Genomic DNA, 27,183 nt, shown 5'->3' on the forward strand with positions numbered 1-27,183 from the left:
ATATTAACTACGCTAAGACGAATCCCTTGTTACTAGTATGCTTAGGACCGTGTATTACTCTGTTATTTCATGCTTAATCATAATTAGTTTTGCGAAATGTGTCAAACTTGGTGCTCAGTGTTTTGTGGATTATTGGAATAGAAAGCTTCACCAAAGAGCTATTAACAAAAGAGAACCTGTTAGAGCTGTGGCAAATTAGGATTCTCGCTGCAAATACCTTGGGAGTCTAAGTGTTGTCTGTGTGACAGGCTTAGTATGGAGATATTTGCCTTGGTTCGATTAAGGACCGAGTTGATGTGACATCTTATATAGTCTTTACAGTATAACCACACGGCCATGTGTGTGGCAGGGCTTACTCTAAACCTCGCTAGCTAGTATGCTAGTCATTTGAATGTAGAATTGCAATGGGAGATCATGGACTAGGTGCAAGCAGACGCAGGCTTGTCGACCCGGTTGGAAACCTAGCTTGCGGAACAAACTAAAGATCACTAGAGCAATATGAAAACAATTAAGAGCTATATCAAGGTTTGCAATCCTAGGGTGATATACAACAATTTATATTCTAGGAAGATAAATTGCGTAAAGTAAATTACATAAAAGTAAATTGCTCAAAGGATGACACACGAAATTTATCCCATGGTATCGGTGATTTACCGATCACCCCTAATCCACGTTGAGGTGAGTTCAAGCTTCTAACCGCTTCTCTATCAAGTATCCAATTGTCACATGAGAAATGGCTCACACCGAGTAACTTGATCTTAAACCAGAATAGAAAAAGAACTACTCAATACCTCAATTCCACTAGAGTAGCACTTAACCTCTCCAGCAAGGCGTGCTCAAAGCTTCTCACAATCATCGTTGTGACTCCTTCACAATCTTCTTTGAAGGGCTCAACAGTGCAACAACCTCTAAGCCATCTAGGAGGTAGCAACCTCTAAGAGTAACAAGTCGATACCGCTTGCTTGAAAGATCACTAGTGCCCCAATGCTCAAACTCTTCAAAGTTATGCACTAGATGCTCTCACACTCTCAAAAATGCAACCACTAAGCCAAGAGAGGGAGATGAGGAAGGCAAGAGCTCCAATGAATTGTAGTGAAGTGCTAGAGAGCTTCCTTGAGCCAGTCAAGCTCTTATTTATAGCCCACACTTAATAATATGGCTGTTACTGTTGATTTAACACCTCTGCGCACTGGGCGGTCGGACCACCGCAAATACAACGGCTATAAAAGGTGTGATGATGATGATTTTGACACACTTCTGGGGGTCAGACTGTGACCCCTCACGGTCAGACCGCGAGCAGAGAACAAAGTGCCAAAACTTTATATTCCCAGGGCGGTCAGACCAGCCATGCCGACGATCAAACCGCCAGCCAGACCAAAGGGCCCGAACCCCTCTATTCATTTGGCAGTCAGACCAGCACTGAGTTCTACTAAGCATCAACCAAGTTTATACAGTGGTCAGATCGACATCTTTGGTGGTCAGACCGCCACAGCTAAGAAATATCCCAAAGACAGCCTTTCCTTGGTTTCTCTCAAACCCTTATAACTCATTCAAACATTTTAGTGCACAAAAGACATATTGCCATTAATTACTAAAACACGAATTAGGGGACTAGATGCTTCACTCTCTCTTTTTTTGGTAATTGATGACAATAACATCAAGAAGTGATGTAATTTAAGTTTTGTGCCCACTTTTAGCGATCAGCATAAAGAAGACTCGAATGTGAGTTTCTGTAGCACGAAATTCAAGGATATAAAATTAAATAGAGATAATTTATTATAAAAACTCATATCAAGGTAAGCTCCCCCTACACATGTGCCCATAAAATTTAGAGTAAAACAAACAGCACAAGTTAAAAATTTGAAAATAATTGACGAAGTTTACCTTGTATATATGGATCAGAGAAAAGAGATATGATCAATATAATCAATAAGATCACCAATGAACATTTTCCTCAAGACAACAATATAATCAATAAGATCACCAAAAAACATTTCCTTAAGACATCCAACAAAAATTAGAACATATAGGTAGAGATGAATATAGAGATAAGCAAATAAACATATTTTATCACATTACAATACTTAAAAAAACAAAGATGCAATGTCGTTCATTACAATGCTTAAAGAAATAAAGATGCAATGCAAGATAGTTGTCTTCTTCACTTCTTCTAACTTCTCCTCATTTGGCATCAAATACTAAAAGGTCTAGTTATCCCGAGGAGGAGGAGGAAGACGATGATAGATACTGTAGAAATGATTGGAGAATATAGTGAACTGATCATCAAGTCGCTGCTGTCTAAGAGAGAGGTTGTGAAACATTTCATTCAATTATTGGTTCTGAGTATTGAGAGTGGTAATGTCCTCTCGAGCCAGGGAGATGGATAGACGAGTAGATTGTAATTCTATCATCATAGGCTGATAGAAGTCCTGCTAAAAGCTAGCTTAGAAAGAGTTCAAACTTTACCAAAAATTCTGTTGGATGGATGACATGTAAGGATCAAATAAACCAGCTAGAGGTGCCCACTGAGGAGGAATGCTATCTTGAGGTTCCTCACTCCGACCTCCCTGAGCTGCAGGAATATCCTGACCTCCCTGACCTCTATTTAGAATGTGGGGATTCACTTTGAAAGGCATGTATCCCATATGTTTTATATCACAAGATGTTTGCCGAAAGTTTATCTTCATGAGAACAAAATACATTATAAATGGAGCAAAATAAACATTTGGAGTTATGCTCACTATGATATCATTAATAGCCTTCAGAATGTATTTGATCACATCAATTTTTTCTCATGTTTATGATATGATTAATGATATTCCAGTAATAATCCCGAATAGCATCACTGTTTTCACTTTTGAAAGCAAAAATGTCTCTTACAATCTTATTGATTGTAGCGGGCAGCACCATCAATCCAATCATTGTCCCAAGTGTGACTCTAGGAACAACTCTCTGTGGCTCATAGAAGACACTTCATATATTTTCAGCCAAACAATCTTCATTATTTACATCAATAGAGTCATAAACAAGATCATAAGGGGTTCTCACAACACTTGCAAAATCCCTAAATGAAGCTTCATATTTTTTGAATCTTGTCATCCACTCAATTTTCTGAGACTCATAACAAATCTCAACTGTTGCATAGAATTACCTGATGACAGTGGTATTCTAATTACATTTGAAACTCACTAACTCATAAAGACCTAGCTCTTGAAAGATATTAGCTAAACCATCCATGCTAGGCTGACTTTACACATAATCACAATCTATTCATTTTTGTTCAAAGATTTTCTTATTCAGAATATGACCATAGAAGACATCTTATTGCACCATGGTATAAAAATATGGTTGAGAAGCATCATTATGTAGAGCATATTGATAGGTGTTTATAGCTCTAGTATATTCAGTTGAAGTTCAAGATTTTATATACCTAACATAAGCTTGAAAATTAATTTCAAGATCCTCATCACTATCATCTTCCAAGCTATGATCAACATTACCGACAAAAGACGAGCTTTCCTCACCAATATCCTGAGATGGCATCCAATCGTAGTCCTGACGATCATCCTCTGAATATGAGTCCACCAATTTTTTCTTAGCCTTACCTCAACCGACCACAATCTTTGTCAACCTCTTCCTAAAGCCACTTCCACTTCCACTGATCATATAAGATGTCACACGGAATTAGATAAAAGAAAATAATTTATAGAAAATGAAACAACGAATAAATCAGCTTCTGTCGCTGCTGGCGGTCAGACCGGCATAGGCCGCGGTCTGATCGCGAGCACGTAGACAAATCCAATTTGATGGATTTCGAAGAAATTAGAAGTTCCAACCAATCAAACTTTGAGCATAGCCTAATTTAGACCATAGCAAACTATTATATTCAACTTTATCTTAAATCCATACCTCATAAGATGAATCCTCTCTTTCAAACCCTAAGCATAAAAAATAAACCTTAAAATTCACGGTAAAAGGAGAACGAATCAAGGAATACCGAGAAAACATGGTGGAGGAGTCCGCAGTTGGACCGGAGATGGTCACAGATCAACCAGGGATAAGGGATTTGGGCTCCCTTGAGTTTCCACCGGGGGCACGAGTTTGTAAGAGAGGAAAAGAAGAAGCGCTTGGTTGGGAGAGATGGGGAGTGAAGAAGAAAAGAAAGAAGATAGATGTGGACTTAACAGCCACTGGCGATCAGACGAGACTCAGGGCGGTCTGACTGTTGGAGTCCAGAGACTCAAAAAGTTTCTATATAGATCTAGTGGTGAGATCGAGACTTGGTGCGGTTAGACTGCGAGAGCACATAAGGGGAAAATAACTCTCTATATAGATATGGCGGTCAGATCAGGAGGGCTTTCAGTCGTACCGCTGGAACAAGATAGCTCCAGAAATTCTAGATTTAGATATGAGACAAGATATGATAACCATATGATCTTTAGAGGTATGAAATGTGATATGACCATATGCGACAGGACATAAACATAATCTTTAGATTTAGATATGAACATTTTAGGCAGCTATGATGTACTTGTAATATGACCACATTGTGCCCCTTTCTACATAGTTGGGTGTGGGAGCACCGTGCGAAAGCCCTACTCGGCCCCCTATACACCAGTGATGTCATTTGGGCGTCGTTCCTTACTTTGAGGTAGTGTTATGGTGTTTCCTAACACTTTGGGAGGTTCTTTGGGTAAAAACCAAAATTTGATTTTTCCGGATGGGTGATGACGACGTCTTTAGCGTCGTGTCCTCTTTGGAGGCGTCATCTGGGAGTTGTTCCTTCCCTGTGTTGGTTTGGGTGCGACAGTGGTTTGTTTTGAGGCGGCGTTGATCATCTCAGGTCTAGTTTTAACTAGGTAGATATTCAAGTATTGTGATACTCTAGGACTAGTTTAGCTAGGTAGTTTATCTGTTTTATAATTTTGTGTTTGGTTTCCCTAATAAGCGGAGCAATGTTAGCTCGTTAGGTTTTTCATCTTATAAATATAATTGGCCATCTCCTGCCGATTCGGTTTTGGAAAAAAGAGGTCAAGTTTTCTTCAGCCGAAGCATACCATGCTCCAGAGTTAGTGCTGGAATGAACAACTGCATTGCATATTTCGATCACCGGAGTAATCGTTCCGACATGGATCAAAGTCTGAATGGGGCTAGAAAGTAGAAATGCGCACGCTTGGTTTTCGTGAGTTCTCACCAAATGCATACAGTGAGAACAAAAAAGACATCTCGCAACAGGATGTACAGTTAAACTTGTCATCGTCCACAGTTTTTAGCATACTATGATTCAGGAAGTGATGTTTTCAGAGTCTTACAAGCTTATCTGAAATCGGGATGTCTCTCATGAAGCATAATTTTAATTCATTTTCTGAAGCTCAGCAGCCACCATCATCTCTTCTGCATCTCCTTGGAGTTGAGCCGGGCTAGCTCCCTCCACCAGGGTCGTTTTGGCTAACCCCTACTCCAGGTAACATCCTTAACTTCTTCCCTACTTCTTCCGATCCTGCGCAGTTTTTTTCCAAGTTGCAGTGATGAGTTACTGCTGATGACAAGCCTTTTTTTGTCTACCACGGGCCGCCTGTTCCCTTCCGTGTATGACTGGCTGGCCATTATTAGCTTCACAACAAGTCTTGGAGTGCTGCATTTTCCTCTTCGTATGAACATTTTCCCTTGTCAGTTGATGCATGCGCCTGACATTCACAGGAAAGATGTACCCAATGTCACCGACTCACCGTAGTCCAACGAACCCCATTGTGTTGGCAGCTTGATGCACTGCGATGGATGGACCCCTGTAACAGTGCTTACTTCTTTCAGTCCGGTGCCAGTCCCTTGCTGCTTTGCATGAGTGATTGCGCCGGGTGATAGCGTAATATGGAAAGGTACCAGAACGAGGCGTGTCCGTCACAGGCGCGACTTGCCTGCGCCCCGAATTGAAGCGTCTCGTGTCTCTGTTTGTACTCCTCGGTCTCGTGTTTGTAACGGAAACTGACCTGCTTTCTGTGAAATTCTTGCGCTCGAATTTCAGTTCGAAGACGATCGAGGAACTGTTCAGTTCACCACCGATAACAGCCACACCGACCAGGGGAGGAGATTGGATCGAGGCCAGGAACAGGAAGCAGCCAGATGTGCCGCGCGCGACCGGTCCCCATCACCCCCGCCAGCCGCTGGCAGCTCGTAAGCGCGCGGCCGGGCGCGGGGTGCAGTGCGGTGCCCTGGGCGATACGTCGTCGTGAGGCCGGCATGTGTGGAAGGCGGCAGCCCGGGCGCGCGCGGCCATACGCCCCCACTTTCCGCGTCATCAATGCGTGGGTCACACATATCGCGCCGCGCTGGCGCGCCCTTGCCCCTCCGTTCCCTCCGCCGTCGCACTCGCCACCCCGGCCCGCCCCCCGCCAGAGCTCACCTCTCTCCATCGCTCTCTCGCGCGCGCTGCTTAGCTTGCTGGCTAGTCGCTTGCGTGCGTTGTCGCGTATATATCAAAGCGCGTGTAAAGCTACCGTTGCAGTTGCAGCTGTGAGCACTGAGCACGTACGCACCTGTACGTGTGTATCTGTGGCGAGGTAGCTGATGGAGCGGCCGATGATGGACGTTGCGGGCGTCGGGGTGATCGGGCGGATCGGGCGGACCAAGTCCGACCAGCTGGCACCGTCGCAGTCGCTGAGCCGGACAGCGTCGCCGGAGACGGTGCTGAGCACGGGGGACGTCACGAGCCTGTCGCGCAAGTCCAGCTTCGGGAGGAAGCGCTCGGCGTCGGGCGGCGGCGGGAACAGCTACATCCGTAAGTCGCGGAGCGCGCAGCTGAAGCTGGACATGGAGGATCTCGTCAGCAGCAGCGCCGCGCTCAGCCGCGCCTCCAGCGCCAGCCTCGGCTTCTCCTTCACCTTCACCGGCTTCACCCCGCCGCCGCAGGGCATCTCCCCCGCCGACCCCCCGCCGTTCAGCGACGACGAGAACCGTACACACGATTTCATAGCCATCAACCCAAAGCTAACTCTAACGACGATTGCATGCTCTGACAATCTGAACTGCGTATGCATGCAGCGATGGACATCGAGGCTGGCACGCGGCGCAAGAAGCTGATGACAGAGCCGACCTTGCCGATATACCTCAAGGTAAAACACAACCAAACACCATGCATCTTGCAGCAAAAACTTTTCCATTTTACCTCAGCGGCGTGCATGCATGGCTGCGGTGGTGAGCGTACGTGCAGTTTGCGGAGGTGAAGTACAAGGTGGCGGTGAAGGGGTCGCCAAGGGAGATCCTGAGCGGGATATCCGGATCGGCGTCCCCCGGCGAGGTGCTGGCGCTGATGGGCCCGTCCGGCAGCGGCAAGACGACGCTGCTCAGCATCCTCGGCGGGAGGGCGGGCGGCGCCGGCGCCGTCGAGGGCAGCATCTCCTACAACGACGAGCCCTACAGCAAGTCCCTCAAACGCAGGTAACTAAGCTAGCTACCTTACCGTACGTGTGAAGGCATGCACCGCTGCCTTAATTACCCGACTGACTTGATTAGCTTCCTATTAAATAATTGATTGATTTCTGTGGGGGCAGAGCTATTCATTAGCTTGGCGCTTAATAAAATTGTGGCCTGTAGCTTTCGATAAGTTAAGTGGCTCGATCGATCGCTGATGAGGTGTTGCTTCTAGCGACAGGTGTAGTCCATGCACGAATGGCTGTGCCTGTCTAGCTGATAAAGGTCAGCTTAGCTAGCCTAGCTACCTAGCCATGGCTCACGGTTATCCTGCCAATTGGTTTACTATTCATAGCTCCTTTCGCCCTAGGTTGGTAAAAATAATTAGAAGCTACTGATTATTTTAGAAACTTCAGTACAACTCATATACATATACATATTTACACACTCACATAATATCTGCTGCAAAAGAGATACAAAACTTAAAAGATTAACAAAATTACTATAGATATCTCGATGTTGATATGTACATCGTCTATCGGAAAAAAAAAATCTAACTTAGTGAAATATAAAATAAGTAAATCTGATATTTAATTTCTAATAGGTCAAAAATACAACCATCTTCCCTAACCATCCGGATAAATGCTTAGGTCTCCCACCGTGGATCTTACTTAACTGCAAATTTTTGCTATGAGTTTTTTTAGGAGACTTTCGCTATGAATAAACTATGGTTGGCTTGACAATTTCCCTCGTCACTTTCGGCCTCCTCGCCAGCAGATGGCCTGGCCCAGAACTGGGTCTCGGGCCGAGCCGCGTGTGAATTTTGGCAGCCCAAACCTTACACGGCGACCCCTCCCCGGCTCCCCTCGTCTCGTCCCGAAACGCCGGCGGCTTTCCCCGAATGAATTCTCCGGAGCATGGTGCGGGCGTCCGGCGACTCCCCCATGTTGCGGTGCTCCCTCGTGTCCCCCTCATGCCACAACCCGCGCTATTGGTCTCACGTTTCGGGTGCGCGGCTCGCCTGTCGCCATTACCATCCCTCATCCCTGTCATGGACCTTTCAGAAGACTGCTGGTTCGTGGTCATGGATGGCTTCAGCGGTGCTCCACTAATCCGATGAGTAAGAACAACTAACTGATCTCCCTGCTGCATGACGTATTATGCCAACCCCGCGGGCCTGTAGCATGTTCGACAAATTTCCCGAGCCAATTGTGGTTACAGTTACCCACGCATTTTTCGCGTTTCATGATCTGGGGAATAAGGACGTGCCCTTCAACACACACTCTCTGTGCCTGAGAGACTGAGACCTCGCGCACCATTCATGTGAATGATGATGCTCCTCATGCTTGTCATTGTCACCACGACTGCCTCCACACCCTCTTCTGCTTCTGCCCTGTCGTTAGATTTTCACAGTAGGCCGTTTTTACAGTATACGACAGGGTTAAAGTGTTAGATTGTGACATGAATTTTTTGGTCTTTAATGCTATGTAGAAGTTTTCTATTTGAGGCCCTTCAGAAATGAATCTGGAAGTTCGCTACTGTACATGGACAATTTCTCTTTCCTAGTATTGTTACATCTTTTGGCTTCAAGGCTGTATTGTGCAATAGCCATCGCCAACAGTGGTAATCCAGTGTAGTTACTGTTGCTTCATAGTTACAAGTTATATTGGATTCAAACTTGGCTGCAGGATAGGATTTGTGACTCAAGACGATGTTCTCTTTACTCATCTTACTGTGAAGGAGACATTGACTTACGCAGCACTACTTCGTCTCCCAAGAACAATGACAAGGCAACAAAAGGAAGAACGGGCAATGGACATTATATATGAGCTTGGCCTTGAAAGGTAGACCACGTGTTCTTACATTTCTTGCATTGTTGCATGTCAGCTATTCTTACAAGGTAGCTTAATCGTGTGTGTTCGAAGGTGCCAGGACACAATGATTGGAGGATCTTTTGTACGCGGGGTTTCAGGGGGTGAAAGGAAAAGAGTTTGCATCGGAAATGAGATTTTAATCAATCCATCTTTACTGTTTCTTGATGAGCCGACATCTGGGTTGGATTCAACTACAGCTTTAAGGATAGTTCAACTTCTACATGACATAGCTGAGGTGATGTGGAAGTAACTTCTAACGGCACATAGCTGGCTATCAGTTCAGTTCCTCTTTAATTTCGTTGATTTCTGCAGGATGGGAAGACGATAATCACCACAATTCACCAACCATCTAGCAGGCTGTTTCATAAGTTTGACAAGGTTATCCTCCTGGGTAAAGGAAGTTTGCTCTACTTTGGGAAGGCATCTGAAGCCATGCCCTACTTCCAGTCCATTGGGTGCACCCCACTTATTGTGATGAACCCAGCAGAGTTTCTACTGGATCTCGCCAACGGCAACACTAATGATGTTTCAGTCCCTTCTGAGTTAGATGACAAGGTGCATATGGAAAATCAGAAATTGGAGAATAATAATTCCAAGAATGACCACAAGCCATCAGCACAAGATGTTCATGAGGTGAAGCATGAAAGAAATGTGCTGATGTTACTTTTATAATAGTTGGTTTTGAATTGTATTGAATAATTTGTATGTGATGTTATGCAGTATTTGGTAGATGCCTATGAGACTCGAGTGGCATATAAGGAGAAGAAGAAGCTTCTAGCACCGCTTCCGATCAGCGATGATATGAAGGCAACTATAACATCAGCGAAACGAGAGTGGGGCACAAGCTGGTGGCAGCAATATTCCATCCTCTTCTGTAGAGGGATCAAGGAAAGACGGCATGATTATTTGAGCTGGATGAGAATCACGCAGGTCATAGCTACATCGATTATCTTAGGTTTACTGTGGTGGCACTCTGATCCCAGCACACTAAAAGGCCTAGAAGATCAGGTATACACACAACTAGCTATTTGGTTCATGTAATTAAGCTCAGCATAAGACAATGCCATTTTGTGTATGCAGGCTGGCTTACTGTTTTTTATTGCTGTGTTCTGGGGTTTCTTTCCTGTGTTTACTGCTATATTCACGTTCCCTCAAGAGAGGGCAATGTTGAACAAGGAGCGGGCAGTTGACATGTACAAGCTCAGTGCATACTTCTTGGCCAGAACGACAAGTGACCTACCACTTGACCTTTTCCTCCCTGTCATATTTATGGTGATTGTCTACTTCATGGCAGGCCTCAAAGCAACTGCCACACATTTCTTTCTTAGCATGTTGACTGTCTTTCTCAGCATAATTGCGGCTCAGGTACGAAATTTGGAGCAAGTCTCGTTGTGCAATACTATTGCCATCTCTTAATTTTTATCCTTTCTAAAATCTAAAAGGAGATACCTGGATATGTGACGAGATGATTGCATCTTTAAATTTCTAAAATATTTTTTTGCTGGTTAACTAGGTACAGTGTGACTTGGTTTTGAATGAAGAACACATGATGAACCTCAAATTTGTGCCAAACAGATAGTCAATAATGTTAGACTAGGTATTTGATTTTACAAATCAGATTTTGAAAAACCATAATATAAATCATTTGCGATCCTTAGTAGGGTTGGAAGGGAGAAGAGATCAGTGAAAGACGGAAACTGAACGCGAGGAATCTTGAAACTAGGTCAAGATGATGTTCTCTAATCATAACCCGTAGCCCATAATACTTGTTGCTTAATGTTAGAACACACTGCAAAAAGATATTAACAGTGATTCTTCTTGTAACTAGTAGAGTTTCAACAAAAAAGTGATGTGCAGGGACTAGGATTGGCGATTGGAGCTACCCTGTTGGATATCAAGAAGGCAACAACTCTAGCTTCAGTTATAGTTATGACGTTCATGCTGGCAGGAGGGTTCTTTGTAAAGGTGAGTGCAAGCATTCTGCTCTCTTACTACTCAGTAGTTACAACCTGATGCAGCCCTGAAGTAGTTACTGCACAAATATATAGGAAATGTAGTCTTGTAAAGACAGACATGTGGCCTTGGATCACTGACTAACTCTGTCATTTGCATTGTCCTCATTCCACTATGATGATCTGCAGAGGGTTCCACCGTTCATATTCTGGCTCCGCTACCTGTCCTTCAACTACCACACGTACAAGCTCCTGCTGAAGGTGCAGTATGATCCTGTGCCGGACATCCTGACCACCACTACACGTCTGGACAACGGCGCCACCGAAGTCACGGCCCTCGTCGCGATGATAATCGGGTACCGGTTGCTGGCGTATCTGTCCCTGAGAAGGGTGAAGACCTCAAGCAGCTAGTGATCGCGCCATTGAGTGCACTAACTGGAGCCTGGAGGCTGCAAGTGTAGCACTCGCTGTTTGGGTGTAGGGAAGCTTGTATTATATTGCACCGCGAAAAGATGGAATGCTTTTACTTTTCTGTCTTTTTCAACTAAGTTCAGAGTGGCCCGAAGGCCAAATATGAACACTGAGCAAGAATTTATAGCAAGCGTTAGAAACAAGTTGTGTTACAATTTTAAAGTGCTTGGCAAATCAATAGACTGATGTTTAGATTGCTGGCATAATCCTAGTATAGGATAGGGACCTGATGTTTGGCAGTTGAGAGTGAAGGCCCTGAATCATCGTTTCGTTTGATTTGTCTACATCACCAACACGGCAATGCTGATTTCTGTTCTGCATTTTTTTTGAACCAAATTTGTGGACTCTACTGACTACTGATCTTTACGAATTGATAGATTTTTGTTTACTATTATTCTGCTTGGGGGTGGGGGGGGGGATGCCTGAAATTTCAAATCTAGACAAGAACCGGCGATGTTAACTTGATGTTTGCGGCTCTAACAGGCCTGTAATTGGTCTGTTTACAAAGAACATATAATGTCCCCAACAGATACTGGTATAACGGAACCATGGAAGTATAAACACGAACAATAGAAACTACGCATAAATACAACATAATAATTTGCCACTGTTGCTCAGTGTTCCTTACATTGTCAATATCTTACAGAAGTCCGGGTCTCCCCTCATTGTCGCTCAGTGTTCCATATATTGACATGGTGGTGGGGTAATCTTTGTCTTTTCACCTGCAGGAAATGAGGCCATACAGAAATCAATATTCCTGTGCAACTCAATTCTCACATCATACTATACACGTATCTATGATATCTGCTGAATTATGCTGCCATCAGGCCATCAACCACCACTTGTGCCGTGAGCCTATTACTCAAATGGAATCCGATGTTGCGTACACGCGTTAATCAAGTAGAAGCTATAAGACGAGGCTTCAAATTGTATTATTTTAATACAATCTTTTTTCCCATTTCTCTATCAAGGAGAAAGCTTGCACTGTCGTGTATCACACCTAATTCAGTCCATGGTTCACTAAAGCATTCAAGTAAGAAACTCACCGTAAGCTCCACGAATCTCAACTTCCCGCCATTCTTGAACAAGCGCACAGCAACAGCACATCAAATGTGAAAGGAAGTCGTCCAAGCAACCTCCCTGCCAGAAGCGCAAGAGAAACAGAACTGTAGTTCAGCTCCCAATTATGGTGTATGCATGAAAAATGAGCATTTCTACTGTAGGGAGAAAGACGAAATCAGCTGGTAACATATATGAAAAGGCCAGGAAGATATGTACCGCAATGTTCAGCTTTTGACGAAGCTTTCTCCTTACACAGCAAGTATAACAGCAGCAGGACAATATTAGGGAGTATGCCATAATATCATTGCACGCTTCTTCCGAAGCTGACAACAACACAGAAATACAGTGTAAAGCAGGCTTTTGCCCTACAGAATCAATTAAGCTCACGAAAGGTGTGACAGCGTTCTATTTGAATGTATTGATGATTGTAAGATCTTTGCTGATGCCCAAAGGTTAGCTGATAAAAATGCGGCGCATCCTTGGAAGTTGCTAGTCATGTGCACATTTAGCTGTGATGTAGTAAAGCAAGAAGAGACAAATGATGCATGGTTGATAATAAGGAACTACTACAGAAGAAAAACTCAGCATGGTCCAAATATTCTTACACATTGGTCTGTTCTTGGCGACTGAAGCAATCCTCGAAAATGTTCCACAGGGGAAAAACAAGGTCTTCAGACCTATGTTATAATAAAAAGCAAAAACGGGAAACAGTTTATGTAAGAAACATTTTCATCAGGATTTAGCAAGCACAAACTGAGTAGTTCTAGAACAGATAAGAAGAAAGAAGCATGTAAAATACTACAGGGAAATCATTAAACCAAACAGTGCAAATAAAGCACAAAAATAAAAAAATTATGTTGTACAAAGGTAAGGTAAATAGACCTACATAAAGCTGGCTCTGAACAGCAACCAAGTAAATCTGCATGCCACTCATCCATTTGTGACACTCTGCTTGAGACAAGATTGTGGCCATATGAAACTGGTGAAGAACATCTGCATAGGATATACATTGTACACCATCAGAACTACCAAAGGTATTATAGTATTATTAGTATGTACTCCATTTTGTGGAAGATAACCAAATTCCCTTTCAACTCCAAAAAACAACACTTCGACAGGAGTTCGGTTATCTTTTGGATCACACAATTTAGTTTACCAGAATTACATCTCTAAAACAAGGAAGGCAATGGTCAATGGCATCTGTACACAATTCTTGTCTTACTCACACCCCCACCCACACTCTAAAAAATAAGTAAATTTCAGGTTAATCTTAGCCCAAGGAAAAAAATGGTTTGCTAAAACTTCTATGTCAACCTCACATCATAAGAAACAATCACCAGAATAATATAGATAAATTTACTAACCGTGGTGCGCTGCAGGCATCTTTTTGCTTCTTAGGACAGTCATCATCATACGACTTTGTCCTATCTTCATTGAATTCTGTGTAATTTGAATCACTTTTTTCAGAAACCTTAGCATTAGTACCTTTCTCTGGAATGGAACTTGCCACAGTGTTAGTTACTCCAAGCAGGTGTTGAATAACCTCACATGAGCCCATATCCATGTTGCTTTGTGATCTTTGAAGCTCCACCTGGAGCTTCTCACTTTCCTTTCGAAGGGCTTCATTGAAAGGCAAATTTGGATAAGAACATGACAGCGTCTTCTTCAGCACTATCGTAGAATTCGTACAAGGCTCAGGATTTAACAGAGCATCCTGCACCTTCTTGTCTTCCTCGTCAAAAGAATACTCACATTGGTCCCTTTCAATGTATTCAAGCCGATCCTGGAACAGAAAAAAAAAAAAAAGAGTTCGAAGAATAAGCCAAAGAGGATATGGAGAGGAACAACAAAAGATGATATTTGATTGGAGCTAAAACAACTGGCTCTGCTATATAGAATTCAGCTTAATTTTCTACTAGCTATCTACAAGTCCAAGGGTGTGTAGAAACAATGAAAACGATGGCGCGTTAAAAAGTAGGAATGTAACTATCCAAAGAACATTAGAATCCTTGGTCACACCAACTTCCTGAGCAACAAACAGAAAACAAGAAACAAATCAGACCATGCAAGAAAAACACCCGAGTCAATCAAAGAATAGTACATTAGAGCATCAAAAGTAGAGATTCCATGCACCATACTTTACAACCAAAGAATGATACACATCACCTTTCCTCTAGAGTCTAAACCAGAATATCCCAGTAAGATGGAATGAATATAACAAATCAACATTTCTGAAAAGCCTACATGGCCACATCCATTCTAGGTGCCTAACAGTCTGCTGCAAAATTAAACAAATCAATATCGAGAGATGTTGATTGCAGAGTAACAATGAAATGGAGCTGATTACCGACCCGAATGCGAGCATTGTCGACGAGCGTGATGAGCGGGACGAGGCGGAGGTAGTTGTCGATCTCGTTCTGCGCCTTGCGGAACTGGTAGACGATGTTCCACCCCATGGCGAGGAGGTAGAGGTAGGAGCGATCCTGGCACGAGTTGACGAGCAGGTAGGCCCGTCGGAGCGCGTCCTCGAGCTGCTCCAGCGGCTCGCGCGTCTCCGGGTACTTCCTGAGCTCCGAAACCCGGAGCGTCTCCAGCAGGCCGCCGATGAGCTTGAGGTGCTGCGCAAACCGGCGGCAGTTGTGCTTGTGCATCCGCGCCGTGGACGCCGCCTTGACGATCAGGGAGATGAGCTTCGCGGCGTCCAGCCCTGTCAGCTGCACGACGTTGGCTACATCCCCCACGGTGTTCCACGACGCCATCGCGATCTTGATTTCTTCTCACGAATCACTCGGTTCCTTGGCTAGCCGGTGGAACGAACGGAATGCGCCTGGATTAATTCGCTTGCAAAGCGAAGATCAGAGACACCCAGCCAATTTTACCCATCACGATCTTTCTCCCCCTCGGCCATGGGTCCAAAGCCTTTGCAAGAACCTCGCTTTCGACTCTGGATTCCAGCGAAACAGAGCGCAGCGGGGAAGATCTGCGAGATTACAGCAGCAGAACTCCCTGTTACTCCTGACCGCCTTCCTCACCTTACTATTGCCAATTTGCCGTACCCTTTTCTCCCCTCTTCTTGCCTGCGAGGAAGACAGCGAGATGAGATTTTTCTTGCAGGCGAGGAAGAAATTAAGCAAGATGCAATCTTTTAGCTTGCGCCAACCAATCTCCACCGGAAACGGCGAAATGCTGCTAAAAATCACGTTACCTGTCGTGGGCTCCTCCTCCCCCGCCACTGCAACGGAGTGGCAGAATCGGAGATGGAATTGGGGAGCGAGCGCCTCTGCGCCTGAGCCTCCCCCTACCGAGGACTGGAGTGGAGAGCAGGCAATGCCTGCACGTGGAAGGGAGAGGCGTGGAGCGGATGAGGCGAGGAGGTGCTGCGCGGTTCAGTCCTCCCCTCCTCTCGGGTGCTTCGGTTACTGCTAGAACTCGTCTTGGACTGGCTCACTCACCGGCTCACTCCACTGACCAACACAGCTAGCTCACCGCTCACCATCATCCCCATGCCTCGGAGTCCGCGCTACTCGTGCAGCTTTGGGTCCTTGTGTAGGACTACGAGTACTCTCTACTCCAGCCTCGGTACGACAAAGCAATTGTTAATTTCTGGGAGCTTGTGTAGTTTAGCTGGAGGGGCAAATGCTTATTCTGAACGTCTCCTTACGGTGTCACTGACAAATGGGCTACAGGATCAGGACCTCAGGTTTCAGAGGTCGTTCGGTTCAGGAGTGCTATACTCCTAGTGCTCTGCTCGTGTACTGCAGTTGGGTTCAGCGCTGGAATTAAACAAGACCTAGGTTAAGTTAAGGCTGCGAGCAAGCGCCCGTGATCTGGTAGTTGGAATACTTGTTTTTTAAGGGAAAGTTGGAATAATTGTTTGGTTGTAGTAGTGGGAGGTTACTAGGATCGCTTTTGTTTTGTTTAATGTAATTACGAAAAAAACCCTGCCGTTGCACTGGCAAGTTTGTCCCTATCCGACAGGCAAGTTTGTCTCTGTCCCGGAACGAAAGAATTATTTAACTATTTATTATTTTTATTATATGTTAATTTAATCTCTCACTGTATATTAGAGTACCTAACTCACTGAATATAAATCAGTGACAAATTTGTTGTCACTTAACCTATAAAAATAGTAAAAAGTTACATGGCCCAGAACGAAATCCCATAACGAAATGGACGTGTACGTGCGCCACCGCCACCACTACCACAGGCACCAGCTCGGGTGCGCATTTGCATTGCATGCGCCCCGCTTTCCAGCTCCGGTGGTGCCAATTGGCCATCACCCATCGCAGCCCACTTCTCCACTTCTGTGCCGTGCACCCAGGGCCGCGGGCCCTAAGGCTCCCCCCTAGGCTCCCCCCTGGACTAGAGAGTTTTTTTTTATATATATTTTTATTAAAAATTTAAATAAATAGATTCCTAGTGAAAAAATTATAAAATTAGACGCCTACCGTCCTCGGAGGAGCCGGAAGATACAGTAAATGAACAGTAAACCTCAATGAACAGTACTTTGAAGTTTAATTTTGTTACTATCTTCTCTATTCAAAATAGTGATGTTCTGTTACTCCAAAAATCCTAAAATTTTTTGTACGTGTTACATAATACATGTGCAACTCATTTTAATTGAATTCACCCAAAAATCCTATATAAAATTTAACTAAAATTCTTCAAAAAAGACTACTTTTATAACCTCTAGCAATTGTTAGCGCCTTAAATAAATTTCTAAAAATCTGTTAAAATTCACTAATATTCTTCTTATGTGATGTGATAATTTCTAAAATTATTTTTATCTCTAGGTTTATATATGTTTGAATTCAAATTAAGTTAAAAGAAGAATATCACATGAAATTATAAAAATACATATAAATGGTGCATCACAAAGGAATCCACTTTTTTACCATATAATCAGGCTAAAAATAATTTTAGAAATTATCACATCACATAAGAAGAATATTAGTGAATTTTAGCAGGTTTTTAGAATTTTACCACTGTTCATTGAGGTTTACTGTTCATGTACTGTAGCTGCCCTCCCTGTTAGAGGGCTGTAAGGCTACCCGCCCTCTCAGGGGCCGGTAAGGCCCTTACCGCCCCTTCAGAGGGCGGTAGACGTCTAGCTTTGCAATTTTTTCACGAGGAATCTATTTATTTAAATTTTTAATCGAAAAAATATAAAAATAAAAAAAGCTCTGGACTAGACTGCCCCACGCATCGGCGCGATCCGTAGGCCGAAGCACCCGCCTAGCAATCGTGCGGTTTGGCAAAGAGCTTTTCTTTATTTCTATTTTTCAAAAATTAAAAATTGTAAAATTAAATGTCTGTTTGAAAATATTATAATTTTTTAACTCAAATAATTACTTTTATAATAAAAAAGACAAACTTTATTGTACATAGTCTCACTAACTGCGTATAATAAAATTTATCTTTTTATTTTTCTTTGTACAAATCATATTTTATCTGAACTTTTTTACATATATCATAGTATCCTCTATAGAATATATTTTTTTAAATTTTTCATGACTATTTTAATAGTGTTTTAAATTTTAAGAGCTATAGAGCACAATATTTTTTTATTTTTTAGCTTGTCACGGGTTGAAAGGACGACATTTTTTTAAGATGTCGCCCTTCGTCCATTGAAAGTATGACAAATTGCTATAGTCCTCCCAACAGGCAACAATATTATATTTTTGTAAAATTTTTAAACAGATGACTAAGTTTACAATATTTTGATTTTTGAAATACAAAAATAAAAACATTCGTTTGGGAATGCAGCGGCGCGGCGTCAGCCGCAGCCCGTGCATGAGATGGTGGCCCAAGGCGGCCTACTTGCTTGCCGCTTCGCATAGTTCATTGCCCGCTGGGCTTGGGGAGGCGGATCCGGTCGATTTGTGATTTGTTGGCCTGGACTGAAAGATAGCTACCATCGGTAGATTCTAGCATGGTTTTACCCTATTAATAATATTATTTTTGTTATCCGTTGAGTAGGATATTGTCTTAGTCAAACCTCTTGACTTCACATGTCACCCAAAAAAAGTATAAGATTATTGTTTTACCATTTATTCATGACGTATCCGCTGAGTAGAACATTATCTTAGTCAAACCTCTTGTCTTCACATGTCACCCACCAAAAAATATAAGATTATTGTTTTATCATTTATTCATGACGTACGCCACGCCACTTTTATAAAAACTAGTTGAATGTCAATAATTTGCTAGGGTAAAAAACTAAGTTGAACCATGGTCCCTAGATTTGGTCTATGCGGCCGACTTGACTTCACCGTTGTACGTAACTAAGCTCCACCATTTACCAAGTATCACGTCTCTATCATTGAATTTACCCTAAATAAGATATCACGCTCAACTCTATTGATAGCATGTATGAGCTTCTCCTACACAAAATCACGAGGCTTTTTCGAGCTTTTGTGCCCCACCACAACTAAAAGTGTGAAAGAAATGAGGTTTATTGAATACAACTAAACTTTCAAACAATAATAGATAGTTTAATAGTGATCGGTCCAGGGTTTACAAAATCGTTTGACACCGAAAATTGGGACCCAATGATTTTACAAAATTCGTGAAAGCCGGAAAATTTGATCGATTTGGCGATAATTCGAATAAATTCACTCGGTTAAATTTGTAAATCGAAGATAAAAATTGATCGAATCGAGTCAGCGAAAACCAGTCAAATTCAACAAAAAATCGAGCGAACTCTCTGATTTACCAAGCGAATTTTCTGCATTTTGAACAAATTCGTCGAAAACCATTCGAATTTCCCGATTTACCGAGCGCATTTCTCGAATTTCAGTGAAATTCGACAAAAAACCAAAAAATAGCTTAACCTTGTAAAATCAATAACTAATTTATCTAAGCTTTAAAACAGGTTACACAAATTTTGTTGGTTTCCTTGTAACATTATCTACATGATAAAATTATTTATACTCATAAAAAATTGAATATTTTATGTGAGAAAATGTATTTGCTAAACCTAGTTAAATGCATAGTTATTTCTTCGTTAATCAAAAAATCATGAAACCAATGTTGTTAGTGTTCTTACATGATCCTATGTCTTTTAAGAATACATGAACTCATGAAATAGTTATTTTAATATGCAAAATTAGTGAAAATGTGTTGTAACTAAATTAATTCATAACTAACCCATCACACCTTCAAAATTAATGAAACCACTTTTATTAGTTTACTTATACTATGTTTTATGTAGAAAAAATAATGGTAGACATGAAAAAATTAATTACAATGTTATTTCTTAACATGTTCACTTTATACCCGTGGACTTTGTAAAAATCATGGAGAAATTAATAAAACTCTAAATAAAGTGAAAGAGTTTTAAAGATCCTCTTAAAATACACCTTACATAAATAAATAAATATATGTTTATATGTTAAGCTTTTTCTTAATGTGATGGCCAAATTATCATGTTCATACGTCCAATTTTAATATTTTTCTTCTTTTTTTTAAACTTTCTCTCTATAAAATATAATGTAAACGATATTATTTTTGAATTTTTTCAAAGAAGGTCTTAGAATTGTCTCTAGATTTTTTTAAAAAATATTAAATTTAAATTCGAAAATTGGTCAATTTCTAAATACGGTAGAACCGGATTGACCGACGAGCGGTTTTCAACATTTTTCAAACCCTGGATGGTCTTCGGTTGCAGTTCCATGTCTTTCTAAGTGGTTTTCTTCATCTGCATCTGCAACTTTGGTTGTTGAGTTGTTTACACATAATGACAACAAGAAACCTAAATTCGTGCATAAGAAAAAAAAAAGAATTTCATGCGAACTTTGAACATGAATATTGAACAACTGAGACCGTAGTTAGTATGAAATTAGTGCCATACAGTGACGGACCTAGAATAGTATATAGGGATAACTTATATTTTTCTTAAAATCTTCTGACATCTTACAGTATTAATAGTTACTTCCATATTTACTTAGTATGTTCTCGTGGACAGTACTATATGAACAGTACCCCACGGCTAATAGCAGCAACGTGCGCGCTGCACCGCCACCATCCTCCTCCTCCCTCTGACTGACTCCACGCGAGTCAGCAGCTCCACACTCGAAGCGCAGCAGCCGCCGTGCCGCGCTGTGCCTTGTCGTGCCGCGCTGTGCTGCGTGAAACCGTCAACCCATCCAGGATCCAGCCAACCAAACCAAGAAACCAATCCCTTCTCCCGAGTTCCGGAGCCGCCGCCCTCATCCTCGCCGAGTCCAACTCCCCCGTTCCAAAAGAGGAAGCTATCGCAATCCATCCTGCTCTCCCGGACTCTCCTAGTCCTCCCTTCCCACGCACATGGAGCGGCTCATCTCCACGCCCGCCACCTCCCCCTCCGCTTCCCCCCATCCTCGGATCCGCCTGCCTGGCGGATCCCCTTTCCTGCCCTCCCGGCGCCTCCCCGCCGCGGGTGGTAGCGTCGCGCCATGGCTACGGCTGCGCTGGCGGTCGCCGCGTCCCGGTGCGATCGCCGTTGCTTCGTCGCTGCGCCATGAGGTTCTTTCGGCCGCGCCAGATGAGGCGGCGGCGGCGGCGGCGGCCGTTTGCCCCCCGTGGAAGCTCCTCGGTGGTTTGGTCCCAAAGGTGATACACTTTTTTTTCTTGTTTTCCCACCTAAAATTGCAATGTTTGGTTCCAAAAGTGTAAAATTGCTAAGATAGATTCGTGTTGGTGATTGGCGTGTTAATTGTGCCGCGTACGTAATTCATGGTTGGCGCTTCTGTTTTAGATCAGAGAGCATGCCATGCCTGGCCTGGTTTCAGCATAATCTTATTTTTATCTGAATATGAATAAGGAAATTATGAAAGATACTCTAGGACGACGAGTGAAAATAGTGTGCTTTGTACGAAATGAACTTGTTATGGCATTTGGCTGCTGTAATTGCTAATGCACGGAAATAACTTAATTTTAGTATATAAGAGGGAATAACACACGAGTCTTGTTCTTGAATCACACGCCTTGTGCTCCGAACTGTAAAAATCTGAATTATTTTGAAGTCACATGCTAGAGACAAAGGAAAGAATAACTGAAATGATCTTTATGAAATATTCCCATGGCAAGGCACAAAAGGATATTTTGTTTCAGAATGACATCTGAAGGGCAATATTTCAATGGTTTGGACATCTGATTGGCTTATAGCGAATTGCAGATAATTGCAGTACTTAATCCAACCTAGTTCTAGGACCAAGCTTTGATTCTACACATCAGTTTATTAGAACTAGGCCTACTGAAGCTTCTGGAACTCTTAAAATAATGAAGAATTGAGATACGATTAATGGAAGCGTCTGAAAATGATTCAGAATTTGTGGTGTTTGCAAAGAACTCATATATCACTATTTCATCCAGAAACTAAGAGATCACATGATAACTTGCAACACCGAGTTAGCTTTTGATATAAGATTTGAGAAGTTTTGAAAGATATTTTTTGTGTGGCTTTCCTTACAAAATCAAGCCCAGATGTGTTGCATGCACTCTAGATGCTCATGGTATTAGGTAGGTCGGGTGTTAGCCATTTTGCAATTTACTGCAGTGAGTTTGAGGATAGACCTAAATTCTCATAGTAGGTGGTAAATTTCGGTGTAGAGTATTGATTTCAATGCAGCCTGATTATCCACTCACCTTGCTTTCAATAATTTATTTTTGAATTGCTGCCTTTTGTTTGTAATACCTAACTGAGGTGTTGCAACGGTTCTTTCTCATAAAAATGTAGGGGTCACTACAAGCCCCATAGTGATTCATCTTCTAAATATAAAGTGCATGTGGTGGATAGTGTCACAGTTGAGGGCCTTAACTGTTGCATTGGTTTATCACACAATTTTCTCTTGCGAACAACATGATTCTCATTTTACCAGGGTGGTTTAAAGCCTCAGGTGGGTCAGGAATATTCAGGTGTGCCAGGAGTCGTTGACAACTGATAATCATGTTAGCTTTAATTATTCACACTTTCACAGTTGGCATTCTTACTTTTAATGTTCTCTTGGTGATTATTGGTATAGTACAACAAACATTTGGATGGGTTATTTTTAACTGCCAGTAACTCTAGCACTGACATTTTTTTTTCCACTTTTGGTAGTTGGGACCTTTTGTTAGGCACATAAAAAATGTAGCAGCTGATTTTGCCCTAAAAGTGTAAGGTACAGAACCACACAACTTCTTAATTATTTAGTTTGGAAAATGGAGATTAATTTTAGAATGTAAGTACGAAACATGCATTTGTGAAGAGGGCCAGGGCTAGTAACAATTCTGGACTCTGACGCTAAATGGGATTATGTTTACAGGTGCAAAAACTTTGAGATCTTACAGAAGTTATGCTTAGTATTATCAAGCTGGAGGATGTTGTCAACTTTGACCAAATGATTGTCCATCACATGTCTGTACATCTTGCTTGATTCTGTTTTACTTTGCTTGCTTGTGGGTTCCTAACATCTACCAGTCTGTGTCATTGTTCATTAAAATTTGGATTTCTGGCTGAGTTTTATGTCAATTCTGTTCTGATGTGGTAAACATTTTCTGTCACAGGCTTCCACTGCTGCCCTTTTCATATTGATGACGCTTATTTCTAGCACCCTGCACTCCAGCATCCCTCATCCTGCCTATGCATCGGTGCAACCAGTAGCCAGAACCGGTGGAAGGCTCCTCACGACAGAGTTACTAAGCAGTGGTTGGGCTGGTTTCTTTGCTGGGTGCCTACATACCTTGTCGGGGCCGGACCATCTTGTTGCCTTGGCGCCACTGTCAATTGGTAGATCAAGACTTGAAAGTGGACTGGTTGGCGCCCTTTGGGGCTGTGGTCATGACGCCGGACAAGTTATTTTTGGCCTGCTCTTCTTGTTACTCAAGGATCGATTGCACATCGAGGTTTTCCGTGCATGGGGAACAAGAGTTGTAGGCCTGACCCTTCTCATCATTGGAGGCATGGGCATCCGGGAGGCTTCAGAGGTTCAAGAATCATCGCTTGTTTTGGAGGGCGTCGATGGCAGCATGACAGGCGGTGAGCCTTTGCAGGCACCTTCTACCCCTAGAAAGAAGAAAGTTGGTTTTGCAACATTTGCAACCGGAATCGTCCATGGTCTCCAACCAGATGCGCTACTGATGGTCTTGCCTGCGTTGGCTCTTCCGTCGCGCTTAGCTGGCGCAGCATTTCTCGGCATGTTCTTGGTTGGGACTGTATTTTCAATGGGGAGTTACACCGCTTTTGTAGGTTCTTGTAGCGAGGCGCTAAAAGAGAAGGTTCCTAGGATAACAGAGAAACTGACCTGGGCTGCTTCACTTGTAGCTATAGGCATGGGACTAGCTCTTCTGGTCGGGCAGTTCTTTGGATTCAGCCTATACTGATTGTATTAATTCACGAGATTACTTTGCAACATTGTTTTCGATGAGAGTATTGTTGGCAGTTAGTTTGCAAGTAGATGGTTATTGTTTGTGAAGCTACGAAATGTATACTGCTGCAACTCGACCTGGCACTTACTTTACACAGGGTTTCTGCTATGTATCATCTGCTGATTAATGTATATGTTGATAATAAGATACTCCCCCGGTCATAAATATATATTGTTTTGAAAAATATTTTGTCAAACTTTTTAATTTTTGATTAATGATAGCTTTAAAATATTTAGTTTTAAAACTTTAAAATTATATGGGTAGATTTGTCTTAATTTTTTTCCTTAATATCACAAATTCAAAAGATTTTATAAATATATTTAATAGAAAATATTAATTAAAGCTATACGTAAAGAATGTATTATAAAATGATATACCTTTTTTTTACTTGTCACCAATAATTCACTGTAGCAATTTTGCTTTAGATCTCGGTTCGGCGGATACATATAATTTCGTGAGAAATGTGTTTGATTGTCTATATGTATTGTTCCAGTTTAGCTTAACGGATGTAAATGTACATTCGACACTTGGCTTGAATCCCTACATCTACTCATGTGTGCGGGCTTACTTGTTAGTGTCACAATATCATCTTTATACGAGCAACTAATTAGAATCTTAACTCTTGCATCCGCTCGTGCGACCTTAGATTCAGTCCACCAAACAAAAAACTCACCTTAATCTATACAGACAGATACAACCAATCAAACAATTTCTTTTTAATACTATTACATCCGCTCAACCTACTTCCCCTCCGTCTGCGTATACGATCCATGTGGGTAACATAACAAGGGAGTAATCAATCACACCTTTACTGGTGAAGGCACTCGAACAAAATGTTGCTACCTTTTTCCTGCACAAGCACGTGTAATCCTACTGTTTTGAAGTTGGCAGGACCAAAACCGTAGGCAAGGCCCGACCTTGGCAAGGGCAGCGGGGGCAACTACATAGGCTCTCGACCTAGATATGTATGATATGTATGTAGTACATAGCTTTGTATAGATATAGATTTAAAAGTAACTATGCAAATGAGAGATTATGGTCCAACACATGCCACCAGTAGGAGGACTCATGTATTTGTTTGTGCTCTTCGTTTGTTATAAGGAAGGTATGGAGATATTTGAGTTTGTTAAAAAATTATATTGTTACCATAAGGTTTCTATTGCTTATCAATCCTATTTATTGTGTATATGACTGTAGCATCAATTGAAAGAAGTTTTTTAAAACTGAAATTATTAAAAAAAACTATTTGAAGTCAACAATGTCACAAGAAAAGTTAAGCAGTTTAGTTATATTATGTATTGAGAAGAATTTGCTAAATAAGATTGATGTTGACACCATTATTAATAACTTTGTGTGTAACAATGTTAGAATGAATTGTTTTAAATGATCATCGGCACTCTAACACACAAATGGATTCTTTGTATTTGTAGGTAATGAATGAATGGATAATGAACTTGTTTCATACTTTGGCCGCTGCGATTCTCTAAAATAAAAGTGTTATCCGTAGTAGTCAAATTCTATAACTTCTACTTATTAATGTATTACTATTGTAAAAAAATGTTACCTTTGTAATAAACTTCTAAATGTAACCGATATTTAATTTCTAATTAAAATATAAAAAATATTTTTAAGAGAGCCTCTGATTTTTATTTGGCCCTACGGCCACCGAAATATCAGTAGGACGGAAGCATCGGATCACATGGTAGAATCGCGCTGAAACTGCATTAGGATCTTCCATAGGAAAGGCGAAATCCCAAAGCTTTTTTGGCCCCGCAATCAGGATCAGAATGTTTCGACTTGGACATGACAGAAAGAATGTAAGAGGCCGAGATGTTCACGGCCTCGTGCACTTGAAACATCCTCCCTTCCGGAGCCGGAACACGAGAAGCATCTCAAGTCATCATCATCCTGCGCACAAGGCCATCTCCATCGACCATCGGGAAGGCAAAAACACTGCGCAAGCCAGGGAGCTCTTCTCGACCGTTAGGCAGCTCGTTGGCCAAGCGCACCTGCGCAGGTAGTCTACCCACCAGCACGGCCGGGATGGTTGGCGTGGACCTCATCGCCGACCTCTGCGTCCTGCCGGCCAAGATCCTCGGCAAGAAGAAGTGCAAGCAGTTCCAGGTACGTGCCGCCGGCTGACCTCTCTGCGGCAATTAACATCGATCCCATGCTATGCTGGCATGGAGGATCCAGCATTTGTCACCCCGTTTCTTGGCACACGTCAGGATTCTTCACGCAGTATGTCACTGACATGTGTAGTTCATGGAATGAAAAGGAATGTAGCGACAAGAACTGACGCGCAGGTCGGTCGTGGATCAAGGGGAGTTTGTTTTTGTTCCTGCTACAGATTGGTGACTGATGAACTCTTCCTCTTTGACGTTGGTCGATTCAGAGGGTGGAATTGATGGTCCGGATGGACTGCGAAGGGTGCGAGCGCAAGGTCAGGAACGCATGAAGGGCGTGAGCAGCGTGGAGGTGGACACGAAGCAGAACAAGGTGACGGTGTCGGGGTACGTGGAGGCGGCGGAGGTGGTGGAGCGGCTGCGCCGGCGGGCGGGGAAGAAGGCGGAGCCGTGGCCCTACGTGCCGTACGAGGTGGTGCCGCACCCTTACGCGCCGGGGGCCTACACGACAAGAAGGCGCCGCCCGGGTACGTGCGCAACGTGCTCGACGACCCCGACGCCGCGCTGCTCGTGCGGGCCAGCTCCACGGAGGAGAAGTGCACCACCGCATTCTGCGACGACAACCCAAGACCCTGCGCCATCATGTGATCCACCCACCCGCTTGTTGCCGCGGCCCGCGCACAGTGAGGGCCTCTTTGGTTCGAACCCTGGACAAATATGCCTGGCCTGGAGAAATCATGGGAGCTGTCACGACCGCGTTTGGTTGTGACTCTGGCTCCTTGCCAGGCCCAGGCGTACAAAATCGACCGTCTGGGAAGCCAGGCTCGTCCGTATCGAGCGTAACACCTCAGCCATACTCAGGCTCCAAGCAAACGCCACGAGATCCTCATTAGAAAAAAAAGT

At 42.9% G+C, this 27,183-nt stretch overlaps 3 protein-coding genes and 1 pseudogene across 5 annotated transcripts; 3 read left to right on the forward strand and 1 right to left on the reverse strand.

The window, feature by feature from the left end:
* The first annotated feature begins 6,455 nt into the window (after window positions 1-6,455).
* LOC133916893 (ABC transporter G family member 22-like) lies at window positions 6,456-11,982 on the forward strand. Of its 2 annotated transcripts, none has more exons than XM_062360772.1 (10): window positions 6,456-6,952; window positions 7,039-7,109; window positions 7,208-7,434; window positions 9,096-9,251; window positions 9,333-9,516; window positions 9,594-9,914; window positions 10,002-10,289; window positions 10,362-10,646; window positions 11,139-11,246; window positions 11,423-11,982. In XM_062360772.1, exons 1-10 carry the CDS (start codon window positions 6,565-6,567, stop codon window positions 11,642-11,644), a joined length of 2,250 nt encoding a protein of 749 aa, XP_062216756.1. In that variant the 5' UTR covers window positions 6,456-6,564; the 3' UTR covers window positions 11,645-11,982. The 2 variants fall into 2 exon arrangements, with proteins under 2 accessions (XP_062216756.1, XP_062216757.1); XM_062360773.1 differs by having other exon boundaries at window positions 6,459-6,952; window positions 9,594-9,836.
* A 292-nt stretch (window positions 11,983-12,274) lies between these two features.
* On the reverse strand, window positions 12,275-16,334 carry LOC133916895 (cell number regulator 13-like). Of its 2 annotated transcripts, XM_062360774.1 has the most exons (8): window positions 15,972-16,326; window positions 15,118-15,843; window positions 14,131-14,549; window positions 13,653-13,759; window positions 13,372-13,443; window positions 12,983-13,089; window positions 12,751-12,844; window positions 12,275-12,426 (listed from the first exon to the last, which is right to left on the reverse strand). In XM_062360774.1, the coding sequence occupies exons 2-8, from the start codon at window positions 15,523-15,525 to the stop codon at window positions 12,377-12,379; spliced, it is 1,257 nt and encodes a 418-aa protein (XP_062216758.1). In that variant the 5' UTR covers window positions 15,526-15,843; window positions 15,972-16,326; the 3' UTR covers window positions 12,275-12,376. The 2 variants fall into 2 exon arrangements, with proteins under 2 accessions (XP_062216758.1, XP_062216759.1); XM_062360775.1 differs by lacking the exons at window positions 12,275-12,426; window positions 12,751-12,844; window positions 12,983-13,089 and adding an exon at window positions 13,096-13,275 and having other exon boundaries at window positions 15,972-16,334.
* A 4,450-nt stretch (window positions 16,335-20,784) lies between these two features.
* Window positions 20,785-24,303, forward strand: LOC133916896 (chloroplast protein FOR GROWTH AND FERTILITY 2-like). Its single transcript, XM_062360777.1, has 2 exons — window positions 20,785-21,358; window positions 23,294-24,303. Exons 1-2 carry the CDS (start codon window positions 21,074-21,076, stop codon window positions 24,107-24,109), a joined length of 1,101 nt encoding a protein of 366 aa, XP_062216761.1. The 5' UTR covers window positions 20,785-21,073; the 3' UTR covers window positions 24,110-24,303.
* Window positions 24,304-26,549: 2,246 nt separating this feature from the next.
* LOC133914501 (heavy metal-associated isoprenylated plant protein 27-like) lies at window positions 26,550-26,928 on the forward strand (annotated as a pseudogene).
* Window positions 26,929-27,183: the final 255 nt, after the last annotated feature.

Source organism: Phragmites australis, chromosome 4 (assembly GCF_958298935.1).
Source record: "Phragmites australis chromosome 4, lpPhrAust1.1, whole genome shotgun sequence".
Classification (NCBI taxonomy): domain Eukaryota; kingdom Viridiplantae; phylum Streptophyta; class Magnoliopsida; order Poales; family Poaceae; genus Phragmites; species Phragmites australis.

Excerpts from the sequence above, each read along its gene's own strand:
- LOC133916893 (XM_062360772.1), top strand. The coding sequence starts at position 6,565 with ATGGAGCGGCCGATGATGGACGTTGCGGGCGTCGGGGTGATCGGGCGG. Across the intron at positions 9,915-10,001 it reads CAGCACAAGATGTTCATGAG|TATTTGGTAGATGCCTATGA; the intron begins GTGAAGCATGAA and ends GATGTTATGCAG. Across the intron at positions 11,247-11,422 it reads CAGGAGGGTTCTTTGTAAAG|AGGGTTCCACCGTTCATATT; the intron begins GTGAGTGCAAGC and ends GATGATCTGCAG.
- LOC133916895 (XM_062360774.1), bottom strand. The coding sequence starts at position 15,525 with ATGGCGTCGTGGAACACCGTGGGGGATGTAGCCAACGTCGTGCAGCTG. Across the intron at positions 13,760-14,130 it reads GATGCCTGCAGCGCACCACG|ATGTTCTTCACCAGTTTCAT; the intron begins GTTAGTAAATTT and ends TATCCTATGCAG. Across the intron at positions 13,090-13,371 it reads CGCCAAGAACAGACCAATGT|CTTCGGAAGAAGCGTGCAAT; the intron begins GTAAGAATATTT and ends TGTTGTTGTCAG.
- LOC133916896 (XM_062360777.1), top strand. The coding sequence starts at position 21,074 with ATGGAGCGGCTCATCTCCACGCCCGCCACCTCCCCCTCCGCTTCCCCC. Across the intron at positions 21,359-23,293 it reads TCGGTGGTTTGGTCCCAAAG|GCTTCCACTGCTGCCCTTTT; the intron begins GTGATACACTTT and ends TTTCTGTCACAG.